Source organism: Mauremys mutica, chromosome 1 (assembly GCF_020497125.1).
Source record: "Mauremys mutica isolate MM-2020 ecotype Southern chromosome 1, ASM2049712v1, whole genome shotgun sequence".
Taxonomy (NCBI): Eukaryota; Metazoa; Chordata; order Testudines; family Geoemydidae; genus Mauremys; species Mauremys mutica.
Window position 1 is genome coordinate 135,639,784 of NC_059072.1, and position 12,890 is coordinate 135,652,673.

Sequence of the window (12,890 nt, forward strand, 5' to 3'; positions counted from 1 at the left end):
TCTCTGCCCTGAAGCACTTACAACCTCATTTGAGACATGACTTGACAAGAGGGACTAGCAGACAGTAGTCAGGAAATGGGTTGAGGAAGAACAGTTATATAGTAATAAAATTCTCTGGTTACTGCTTTTAGACATGAGTACATATAGCTGCCCACCTACCAGAGAAATGAGTTTGATATAATTCCCTGTGTAACTTGAGTGCACTATTATTTCACGTTGTTCTAATGAATTTAGTGCCCTCTGTATTGATATTCCATCCAACAGGAAGGACTCCTAGGGGAGATGTGTGTCATTCAGTATGCAAAGGAAAAACAGATCAAAACCCATCAAGTGAGACAGACTGTATTCAAGTATCCTTGGTAAGCAATGAAATTATAACAGCTATACACAATAATTCACTGGATACATGACCAACCATAAGAGCCTTACTTCTGTCGCTTATCCATACAGAAGAAGCACATTCCCTCAAAAGTAAAACAACATGTTTTGTTCATTTAATAACTTTGAAATATATGCATAGAGATACAGATACAAAATAGTGTGATCTGTTCTCATTACAGTCTCTACTAGACCAGACACCTGCAGTCCAAAGACAGAATCAGATAAAGTCTTATATCAATGAAGACAATTACCCGATATACAAAATCAAAAAAGGAATCTTGCTGCAGACAAATCAGAAGTACCTACTTGAGAAGGTTAGAGAAAATGGGAGCTCAGTGGGCCAATTCTACTCTCAGTTACATTGGTTTAAATACAGAGTAACTCGTTTGGCTTTAGTGAAGATATTGTGGATTTACACAGGTGTGATTTAGAGCAGAATTTGGTTCTCTGAGATTATACATAGCTTAAAAGGACATAATCAACTGAAATTTGTCCCAAATTTTAAATTGTCTAAACACAATTTTTTTTATAAAACCAAAGACCAATAGAAAATGTATGTCATTTTTTAATCTAATGAAAACTTGTATTTTAAACAAATAAGCTCTCCTCTGCAGTATTTGAAACCCAAACATTGCAGTACTGAGGGCCTGATCCAAATCAATTGACGTCAGTGGGAGTTCTTCCATTGATTTCAGTGGGTTTTAGACTGGACCTTAACAATGTGCAAGTGAAAATGACCAGAAACAAATATGACATTGACTTAATTTCTTTTTATTTTCCACCTTGGGGTAAATGCAAAAAGAAACAGAGAATAAGCAGTGATATGTAAATTGAATTTTTAAAATATTTCATTTTTAATAAACTAAGGTGATAATATAATAATAGAAATATGTTTGTTTAAAGTATATACAATTTAAATTGAGAGCACCCCTTTAAAACTTTCCATATTTTGGCTGGGCATAAGGTAGATACTCTAGTTTGAAAGCAGTCCATTAGAGTTCCTGGGATCCGCAGTAGAGCCACAGTTTCTCAGCCCTACTAAGGCATGGTTTGTCCTACCAACATTTGGTTACAGAGTGACAAAAGCGGCATAGATTTCCTGAAGGGGTGGCTCAGCTTTCAAAAGTTTGGAAAATATTGGCCTTAGGGATGGAGTTGACTGGGAGTCAGGAGCTCTGGATTCTGTTCCCAACTCTGGCTCTAATTTGCTGTGTGACCATGGGCAAGTCACACTGAGTTAGATTTTCAAAACATGTCAGTTCCCATTTAGGCAATGAAGTGGTAGGATTTTCAGAAGTGTTCACCACCCAGCAGCTCCCATTATTTTCCTATTGGGAATGATTTCAGTTACAGCAAAATATGATGTTATGTCATTGTCATATGATAGAGTTTCTGGTATTGTACAAACAAGTCCATATGGACTCTTTGACTTACCCACCCCTCCCTCAAATCTATTTAACTATTTTGATCAATAGTGTGAAACTATAGATTAATTCCATCTGGGTTCATTTGACAGATGTTACAACCTATCATGAGGTAGTCAAAGGTACACCAGAGTTTCGGCAGCATCTTGTTGTCAGATTCATAAGGAATTTGACACTTTTAAAACATCCCACTAAGAAATGTTTTGTGTCATGGAAAATTAACGTGAACCTACTCAGACTGTCAAAAGCTCCTTTTGAACCACCTAGTAGGTGTGAGATTTCAGATTTCTTTCATGGAAGGTTAATCTCCTGGTGTTAGTGAATTAAGTTCATAGTGTCAGGGCCAATCAGAGCGGGGGGGGCGGGGCAGGAGGGCCATTTGGCCTGGGCCTCAAGCTCAAAGGGAGTCTCAAATTTAGACACTTGTTAATTTTTTGGCATTTGATAAGTTTCGCAATTTATTTTTATGCGCATCCGTATGGGACCAAAATGTGACACACCCTCTCAGCTTAGAGCTGCAAATTTAAGCAAATAAGAGATGCGATTTGGTAAAAGACATAATTTTTTGTTAACTGGTATAGATATTGTCATATTAAAGAGTTTAAAATGTTCATAAATATTAATAAAAATATATTGGTTCTGATGGCACAATGTGTCGTCATTTGTTATTTTTATTATGGCTAGGAGCCTCAAAAGCTGGAAGTGGCCCGGGCCTCTCTGGAGCTCTGAGAGGGCCTGCATAGAGTCAGTTTGCTTCAAGCCCTATTGATTGATCCACCTTATACTAAATTTGGTGTTACACTCTCATCCAAGATTCTTCTCCAAGACAGATAGAATTCCACTTTAGTGAGTCTATTGTCCTGCCAACATTCTTACCACCACTATGTGCACATCCCAGAGGTTTTTCTTTACTATACTCAGCTCTGGAGAATCCTCATGGTTCTATCTGGAGTTGGCTAAAGAGGACTTTAAACAGATAGCCAAACAGTTATCTTCATCATTGTCCTGTGTGAGAGGATCATATCACAGCTCATTCTGGCAGAGGCAGAGCAGCTTCCTCTGTCAAGTTCTGATGATAAATAGGCAACAAGAAACTTTGTGTTCTTCTGTTCTGCTTTTGGAAGTCTTAGTTTCTTTCATCTGAAGGCTTCTGGATTATTGCCTCTTAGACACAGATGTCATTAGCTCAGACCTCCTAGACAACAGCTTTCCTTAACTGAGGCCTCCTGGCTGTCTCAACATTTTCTGGGTCAGCTACAGGCTCCAAATGTTCTCAAACTCAAGGCTGTCTCAAGCTTGAGACAATCTCAAAAGCAAAAATTCTATCAAACTGCCTGTCAACTCAAATACTTATTTCAATTGTGTCTTTACAATGAAATACTTAGATCCTTATTGGGACAGGCGTTATATCTTTTTGGATCATTCATTTTTCCCCCATTTTTCCCAGCTGTTTTCCTGACCTCTTCCAAACCCCAAATACTACTTTTTGTGGCACAGAGCACCCACTGACTTCAACTGGAGCAACATGTGCATTGATAGGTGAAATCTAGTCTTTATTTTGGACCTTATAGCTTACGTCATTGCATTTGTTATTTTTCATTAGTAACTTTTCAGTAATGTAAAGTAACTAGATTTCTAATCCTCTAAAATGTTTTACATGGTTTGAGATTCCACCTGTCAAAAAAATTCTAAATTTGTTTTATGGAAAAAATGTTGAAAAAATAATTTTCTTGGAATACTTCAATTTTTTATAATAGTAAATAGTAATTTTTTGGTTTTCAGATTTTGGATTTTCCCTCCTTTCTCTCCCTATTCTCACCATTTTTCTTTTTTCCCTTCCCCACTCCCCTTTCTTTGATTTTTTCCATTGCAAAAGGGGGAAGGAAGAAGGAGAAAGACAAGGGGGGAAAACAAAACAAACAATTTTCTTGTTTTGGGGGGTTCATTTTTTCATCAAAAGAGCAGAACATTTTGTAAAAAATATTCTATGAAAACTTTCATTTTTGACAAAAGGCCATTTTCTGTTGAAAAAAATAAAGTTTTGAATGGAATATTTTGACAGCTCCAATTTCAACATTTCACAAAGACTGTCAATGTGACTTGGATATTTTGTTTTTCATCTAACCTAGAAATGAGCTCAGAGTCACATTATTTGTGTTGCTGTTACCCTTTTTTTGTTTTTTTAAAATACCTTGTCCATGCATCGTCGCCTTATAAAATTTGCTATTATCGTCTTCAGAAGGAAAATACAGGGACAAGATGAACTGAGACTGATAGTTATTCCCTGCTGGATCCTGCTGAGAATATAAAAATAGATCTCAGAGATTTGCTAGAAGTACTGAATAAAAGATCACTGAAGTCTGTTTCCTTAGTATTCCAGACCTAAGCTGCTCGCTCTCTGCAAGCATTTGTTTTGCTAATGGAAAGCCTAAAAGGCTGTCAAGGCTGGTGGAAGATTAAACCATAAGCAGAAGCGTGACTACTGAAAAGCAGTCATTTCAATTTTCTGTTTTAAGGGCAAGCGGGAAGTGATAGATGGGATGCTGGAGGGGGGTGATAAATTATTTGAAACTATGAATCAAGGAGTTTTTGTTTACAGCAATAGAGCCAAAGCTAAGGATGCTTTCTTAAAAAAAATGGAAAGAAAATGATGCACCTTGCATCTCGAGGGACAGTTTTGCAATCATGCTGAGCCTAATTGATGAGCATGTTGTGTTGGCACTAAATCCTCAAAGGCTTCCTAGCACCTCAGCAAATATGCTAATGTTCACAGTTTTGTTGGATGTTTGGTACATGGCACTGCTGAGGAACTGTAGTAAAGGAATATATAATTGCTACCAAAGAACTCTGCTGTAAAAGTGGTCAAATTATTAGTTGTAGAGATGGGCCTGCTTGACAGATTTGGATTAGGCAAACGATGGTATGGGATTTAAATGTTAAAAGTGAAAAATGTCACAGAGACAGGTTTAAAACATGGAGAATTGCCAGTATGGGGGGAGAAGGGAGTGGCAAAAACTGTTGTGATCTCAGCTTCTTCAATGAGTGTTGTTTACAAATGAGAAGAAACAGAAGAATCCAGCCTAAGGTAACAGCAGTGGCATTTGTTTATCTTTTATTCTACAGTACATGTGTTTGCACTATGTTTTGATATAGCTATTGTATGGAATAGACAATAAATGACAGAAGAGGGGAAGAAGACAGTTTTATCATTTGTACTGTATACAGTCAGTTCTGTATGTCTTTTTTAATGGGTTAATTGTTACACATATTTCATATAGATTGAGGAAAGGGGAAATTGAGAAGAGGCAAATATTTAAGAAAAGTATTCACACTCTTAATGTTGGAAGCTCAGGCAAGGTTTGCATCTTTAAATAAAGATTATTTCAAAGGGGTTCTGCTTAAGCTGTAGATAAATTATTGATTTTTCAGGTTCCCAATCAGTCCAGGGTCCTGCAAGATGATTTCAGATTGTTCCTGTGGCTTTCACAAAGAGTTTGTGGCTAAGAAAATGTTTTGACAGCTTCATCTAATATTGTATTGGAGGGAGAAGGAAAGGGGAAGTATAGAAATCCCAATGTGTGAAAGCAGTCTGAAATCAAATGTTCTGCCTTTAAAAATGATATCTTAAGTGTTTAACTTTTAAATATAACTTTTTATAGTTGTATTGACTTTCTGGCTGTCTAGAAGGAAACTAATGTGGGGCCTCATTCACCAGTGCCAGCTCAAGTTTTATGCCAGTGTGTACCTCCACTGAAGTAATTCAGTGGTCAGTCAGGCCTGTTGTCATTAACTCTGCACATCAGAGCATTTTAGGAAGTCATCTAGGCATACAGAAGCAGCTGACTGGCTGAGGTTGGCAGAGTCTGTGATGGCTCTATGTAAGGATATGGTGGAAGGATGGTGAATACAATGGCGAACCTGACTGGGACAGAGAGGATTTGGCTTCACTGGGTCGGCTCTCTAGCTCCCGCTTCAACTCATTACAAAGGTGATATTTGGCTTCAAGGGTAACTGTGCCTCTGTATGACCTTGTGCCTCAGTGAGGGGAAGGAAGTTCTTTTAAGGCTCGTAGATCTTGTTAGGAGGGTGAAGGGTGCCTTTTCCTTTTGGCTTCTCTTGCCTGCCATCTCTTTCCCCTGCATTCCCATATCTCCACAGCATAGTCAGATGCTGCACTGCAGCCCCTACTCTCCATTCTACTCAAACCAACTCCTCCCAGTCCCTTTTCACCGCCTGTATCTCACTGGACATTCCTTTAACTTCTGCCTCCTGGCACACTCCTGCCTCAGGAACTACTAATTTTTGAGGGCCTGGAACAGTTCTTGAGAATACCTTGATGCTTTTGAGAATGCTGTTTGTGCACTGTTTCTCCAGACCAGGCCCTTCACCCATTTTTGGAATGATCAAGGTGCTGGGCTCTCAAAAATACTGGAACGGCCATATTCCAGTTTGGAAAATCCACTAGTTACCAGCTCCCATTTGAGCCCCTTGCTGGGCACCCAGATGGTTAGAGGTACCTACCCAAGCTTTTGAAAATTGTGGCCTTTCTGAGTCTCAGTTTCTTCATATGTAAAATGGGAATAATGATACTTATCCGCCTTAATAAAGTTCTTCAGGCTTGACAGATGAAAAATGTTCTTGAATTGATAAATATTATTAATTTATTACTGTTGTTCAGTAGGAGTAGAAGCGACTTCTAGTAGTAGCAGGCATTGTGAGTAAGTTCTATAGGAACGGGTTGTTGGCAAATAGTTTAAGTTTTACAAACTTTGCTTTTATTTTGTCATATCCAACCCATCTGCAGGCACCCTACAACATAGCTGGGCAAGTATTCTGAAATCTAGTGGCTGGCAATTCTTTTTCAAAGTAGCTAGGATTTGTTTACAGCGGGTTTTTTTAGATTTTGTTTTTTGTTTTTGTTGAGGTAAATCTTAGAATTCATGGCTCCCCTTCAAAAGCCCTAAATTACCGTTTATTTATATTTTTGCATGGGCTAAGAAGTGGATTTAGCATTCTTGTTCACATATTCTATTACAGCTAATAGGACAGCAGTAGTTTTAAAAGCATTGCCTGTATTCTCTAGCAGCTAGGCTCATGACACTCTATGGGGAGTGTTGTTTTTAACCTTCTCTGCTTCACACTGTGGTCTGAGTATAATGGCAGTGGCAGCATTACAATACAGCAGTGATCACGTCCATCTCTCAGCTTGCTGTGGTCCCGTTGGTGGCTGCCGGTGGGCCTAATTCATTGCTACTCAACACCTCATGCAATCATTTACACACTGCAAAAGAAGTGCAAAGTGGGTGTAAAATGCTTTCAAATCAGAATGGAAGCATTTCATATCCACTCTGCACTGGAGTTAATGACTGCGCAAGGGGCAGAACCGTGATCAACTGGGCTCAAAATTTCAGAGAATGACACAAAATGAGTGACATAAAGACTTACATTACCTCTAGGTGGTCCCTACCTGGAGGCTGAATCTCATATTCCAGGCTCTGTACAATCTTCCCTTTGAGTCTAAGATGGAAGTCCTATTTGCATTTTTAACCTATAGATCACTTTTTTGGTTGTAATTGTTTCTACTCTCTGGGTTTCTGAACTATGGGCAAATATAGTGCCCATATTTTAAAAAGGGAAAAAAGAAAACCCTGGGAACTGCAGACTGGTCAGCCTCACTTCAGTCCCTGGCAAAATCATGGAGCAGGTCCTCAAGGAAACCATTTTGAAGCACTTGGAGGAGAGGAAGGTGATCAGGAACAGTCAACATGGATTCACCAAGGGCAAGGTCTAGGTTAGATATTAGGAAACACTATTTCACTAGGAGGGTGGTGAAGCACTGGAATGGGTTACCTAGGGAGGTGGTGGAATCTCCATCCTTAGAGTTTTTTAAGGTCTGGCTTGACAAAGCCCTGGCTGGGATGATTTAATTGGTGTTGGCCCTGCTTTGAGCAGGGGATTAGGCTAGATGACCTCTGGACATCTTCCAACCCTGATATTCTGTGATTCTATGAACTAACAGCCCTTGCTTACAAGCCCCGTTTTACTTTTCAGTAAGCACAATGCTGTCCTATCTTCAGTATCATCTTTTGTTCACACATACCCCACTGAATCCCATTAGAATCAAGAGCTTGTCCTTCCCGACAACCCTTTATCTCCAATGAGGCTGATGGATATCTTCACAATTTGGATATAAGAAGGGATAATAAATTAGATCTGAATAAAACATAAGATTTCCAAGTGTCTGAAAGTTGTCCAGAGAAATATCAGATGTAAGGCCCACACAAACTGTGCTACTGTTAGGTTTTTACATGTGCTCTGAGCTTGAAGGAAGGTCATAAATATACTCTATAAGGAGCACATGAATCCGCTGGGTTGAGAGGGAAAGTACTTCACAAGAAAAGATTTTCATTGTTTCCATTTGGTCCTTCACAAACACTTCTACTAAATGTGAATGAATAGAGAAGTGCCTCTACAGATGCACTGTTAGGCAAGACTGCTATAGCTTCTAGTTTTGAAAAGTAATGCTACACTGTTGGTTAGTTTGTAATAATCATCTATCTATCTATCTATCTATCTATCTATCTATCTATCTATCTATCTATCTATCTATCTATCTATCTATCTATCTATCTAATTCTAGCTCAAAAGTTTGTCTCTCTCACCCACAGAAGTTGGTCCAATAAAAGATATTAACTCACCTGCTATGTCACTCTAATATCCTGGGACCAATGCAGCTACAGCAACACTGCAAACATCTAATAGAGGCTGACCTTGTCCACTTGGAGGACAGGCAATTATTTGTACCTGTACGTAGCATTTCTCTAATGGCAGATGGCAGTTTCTTACATGTTCCACTTATGTTCTGTACTGTGTTACTGTCATTGCATCAGTAATGTTGTTTTCTTACTATTGTCCCGTTTCTGACAGGTATCTTTTGAGGACAATTTCAGGGGATGAAGGATGAGCTTGTGGTTAAGGCACAGTTCAAGGAATCAGGAAACATGGCTTTATTTTTGTTATTTCATAGACTCCTTATGTGATCTGGGCAAGAGATATAACTTCTCTGTGCCTCAGTTTCTTCATTAGTAAATGGGGAATAATAACACTACACAAGAATAGGTGCTCCGAAACTGCAGTGGTGAATCTCATTGAAGTATCAGTAAAACATTTATTTAAAAATCTGTTGGTAGTTTATAGTTTGCTCTTTCTGGAAACTACTTTTTACTTTAATGAATCTTGTGTGAGAATCAGTTTTATTTCAAGCAGGTGCCTGTCACCTGCTATCTTCTAAGTATAGCTCTTCATGGTAAGTGTCATGACATTCGCTACTGAGGAAGGGAAGAGCAGTCTTGACAGGACCCATTTGGTGGTCAAAAAATCTGCTGTACATTTGGTCACTTTTGTCTTTTCAAGTTTGATTGAAGAACCTATCTAGGGAATGACTTTGTCCACTGGAGAAATACCACATATACATCAGAAAATTGTGTGTCCTGTCAAGAATAATGTAAAATAATAAAATGTGAAAAACAAGAGGGTGTATGTGGTAAATCAAGATAATACCACAGGAGACATCCCTTATAATGAGAGACAGTTGAAAGGCATGTCCAGATCCTTTATTGTTCACTTCTTCCTAAACAGCCCCTTGAGAGTCCTGTCAAAGTATGGACATGTTAAGGGTCAAAATTTGGGAGGGGAAGGTAAGGCTTTTGATGCTGTGGAGACCTGTAGAGATGTATTATAAATCATTCTAATGACACTAACTAATGTGCTCCAAACAAACTGGGAGGAAATCAACATGTGATATTTTTTGATCACTTGCCCTGCCTGATGTGCCTGGTACTGTAGGTCACAAACAGAATGGTGGCTTATAAAAAAATGTTCTTGCAAATAACAGCTGTGAGGGGGGATAAATAGTATTTACCCTAATGTTAAAAATACATTACATGTATACAGACCTTTTTCTCTGAGGCTCACAACCTATTTGACATCAGGAGGGGCACTGCACAGGTGCCAGCCAGTATCAGAACTGTATTTTTCACTATTAAAATAAATGCTGAATTTGTTTATTACTAGCTAATTTCTTTACTGAGTAGCCTTAATGGAAGTTACTCATATAAATCCTTGGTACACCGGGGAGAGATGAGATTTGGAGTCTAAATACTCAATGTGTTAATGTACACATAAGCATGCTTGTTTGTGTGCACACATTTGTGTGTGCAGGTTTTAAGTTAGACCCACCTGTTGTGTCTTTTTACCATTTTCTTTGAAGCCTGCTATTTGGATTCTCTGTGTATTCTCACTGGTGTTGAAATTGGATTACTATAATGACAGCACATGTTCTAATTGGAGTGTAAATTAGGGAGATGTGTCCCCTTTGAATGAGGATTTTATATCGGTGGGGATTTTGTTGACAGGAGAGATGGAAGAAACTAGGAAACAGAAGAGAGGTATGCCTATAGCTTAGTGTGAGAGCTTTGTTCCTAGGGGGCACCTGATGGAGCTGTGTATACAACAGTGAACATCAGGGATAGTACCAGCCTTGGGAATTGCTTAGACCTCTGAGAATATGGAAAGACATGTGCTTGTTCTCTGACTGTGTTGTCAGAAAATAATTTGGGGCGGATTGGTAAAGATGATAGCTGTTCAGAAGAGTAGCTGTTGTGGAGGACTGCGTATTTTAAGTTTGAAAGACCAGCCCCTAATATTAGCACAGGTGATACCTGACTGTTCCTGTGGTCTTTAGGACTGATGCTATGTGTTATGTCCTCTAAATAAAGAGTAATGGGCTGAGGTGGAATTTGTGCATACATAAAAAACGGCATCATTATTTGCTAAAGAGTAAAGGAAGGATGCAGGGCCAGCTCTAGGTTTTTTGCCACCCCAAGCAAAAAATTTTTTGGCTGCCCCCCACCCAGTCCTGGGCTCTCACCCCCCACCCCCACCAGTGCCCTCCCCCACCCACACCCCCTGCCGCCCCAATACTGGGCTCTCCCTCCCCACCCGCACCCCCTGCCGCCCCAGCCCTGGGCTCCCCCTCACCACTGCTGACTTTGCCCACTCCCCACTTGCCTCCAGCCAGTCCAGCACTGGCAGGCTCGGGGTAAGCAGTGGGCCTCCCGGGCCATGCCTCAGCCCAGGGTCCCTCCAGCCGGGGCTCCGGCCTCCAGAACCAGCTGGGACCCGGGAGGGCAGAGCCAGGGGACAGGCCCAGCAGGAGGCTGCGGAGCCGGGGCAGAGCAGCCCCAGAGGGAGCGGAGCCCCAGAGAGCAGGACACAGGCCCTGCCCGGCAACGCCCCACCCTCTATGACCCCGCTGCTACTGCTGCTGATTCTGGGTGGCTGGGGCCGCTTCGCCCAGCCCTGGCTGCAACGCTGGGGGGCAGCCACCCTGCGGCACTTGCAAGTGGCTCTGTGTGCCCCGCGGGGCAGCCCCAGCCCGAGTGTCCCCCGCTTGGAGCCTGCCTGGCCCAGCCACAAGGTGCAGGTGCTGCTTCCCCGTGGTGCGAACCGCAGTGGCCCCAGGGCACTCCCCCCCCCCATGCATGATGTGCTGCTGCTGCCTGGGCCGGCTCTAGGCTTTTGCCACCCGAAGCACTAAAAAAAAAAAAAATTGCTGGAATGCCACCCCTGAAAATGTGCCGCCCTGAGCACATGCTTAGTTTGCTGGTGCCTAGAGCCGGCCCTGGAAGGATGGCTAGTTTTGATACAAGAAGTGCTGTTCTTCTTTAATTATTCATGGCCTTTTAGTTCTGTAAGGTACTTCTTTAGCTCCCAGGAATCCAGGTGCCCAGGGGACAATGGCAACAACCTTGACATGGAAAAGGAGTATTATTCTTCATTATTTTTATTATATAGCACTATAAATATGCACAGCACTTTACAGAAAGAAGAACAAAAAGAGAACACAACCCAAGGGACAGATGTAACTCCCATAGAAGTCAATGAGAATTGAATTGGGCCCTAAATTTAACAAGAGTCAAAATAGGGTGCAGAGAAAGAAGGGGTGAGTTTTTAAACAACTGAAGATAATATATGATCTCACATATGCAGCGTATAGTTTTGCAATGGATTATTAGATGCAAAAAGCTGGAGTTTAATATTTTGAAAATTCTCAATTGGTGTTAGTAGAGATGGGTCCCCATTAGCTAAACAATTGAAATGGTGGCGTGTGTAGGGCAGGAATTGTTAACTGTACTCACTGCGAATGAGAGATTGGGTTTTATGTACGTTGATTTAGTCATTGATTTCTAAGCAAAAGCCAGTTCATTCTATTTTGTTTACAGAATCAGAGTCATACTGGGAAAGGCCATTACTTGGGAGTGTTGCGGGAGGGGGAGTGTACAAGGATCCTTCCCCATTTCACAGTGCATACAAGAGACACTCACAATTACAACCTCTTCTCTGGGGGGAGTGCAGAAACTCCTCCCTCAGCGAACCCACAAGGTTTCATGTCACCCCAAGGGGGCAGACAGGAGATTGGACCATGGTCTATCCTCTTCCCGTCTTGCACTGGAAGAAGCAGGCTGCACCATTCCCAACTTGGACCATTAATTAAATGCCACAATTTGGTCCTCGGTAAACAAAGTACAATGCCGAATTGGAAAGACCATTCTGAATGTACTAATGGACAATCATCATCCAGGCAGGCAATCTTGGTGAAGAAAGCTCTCTGTGACTGAAAATTTTACAAATAAATGACTCAGGTACAACCCCTTTTCAGTGTCACAGGCTCTAGATGATTATTCAGTGAAGAACAAAGTTGGAAAGCAAATATAACAGTTAATTCTGTTCTATTTGCCTTTCCTGTTACTGTTTCCTTGCCATAATTAATATGGAGAATTATGTTTGGTCTAGTGGGAGGTGGGGAAATGGAATAGGTGGCCCCTGAAAGAATTCTGCAGCAGCTAATAGTCACTGTTGGCACATTTTAGAAAGAAAATTTAAATCTGAAGCCAAGCAGAAGGCTTATCCGTTTCAGATCAGGTGTGGTATGTAGATGAAACTGATCTTTACATGCCCTGATGAGATGAAGGTGGACTTTCTAAAATCCTTTTTGAAATGGAATGAAGAATCTGTCAGGCAATT

At 40.8% G+C, this 12,890-nt stretch overlaps 1 protein-coding gene across 7 annotated transcripts in view; it reads left to right on the plus strand.

Moving 5' to 3' along the window:
* Positions 1–12,890, plus strand: part of DYRK4 (dual specificity tyrosine phosphorylation regulated kinase 4) — an 84,388-nt gene that overhangs the window by 22,259 nt on the left and 49,239 nt on the right. For 4 of the 7 annotated variants that reach the window (XM_044997009.1, XM_044997028.1, XM_044997000.1 and 1 more), the window contains 2 exons: positions 265–359; positions 561–695. The exons of 2 other annotated variants lie outside the window; for them this stretch is intronic. In XM_044997009.1, the coding sequence (XP_044852944.1) occupies positions 265–359; positions 561–695 (230 nt within the window). The remainder of the gene's footprint in view (positions 1–264; positions 360–560; positions 696–12,890) is intronic. One more of the 7 variants, XM_044997039.1, reaches the window with a different exon arrangement.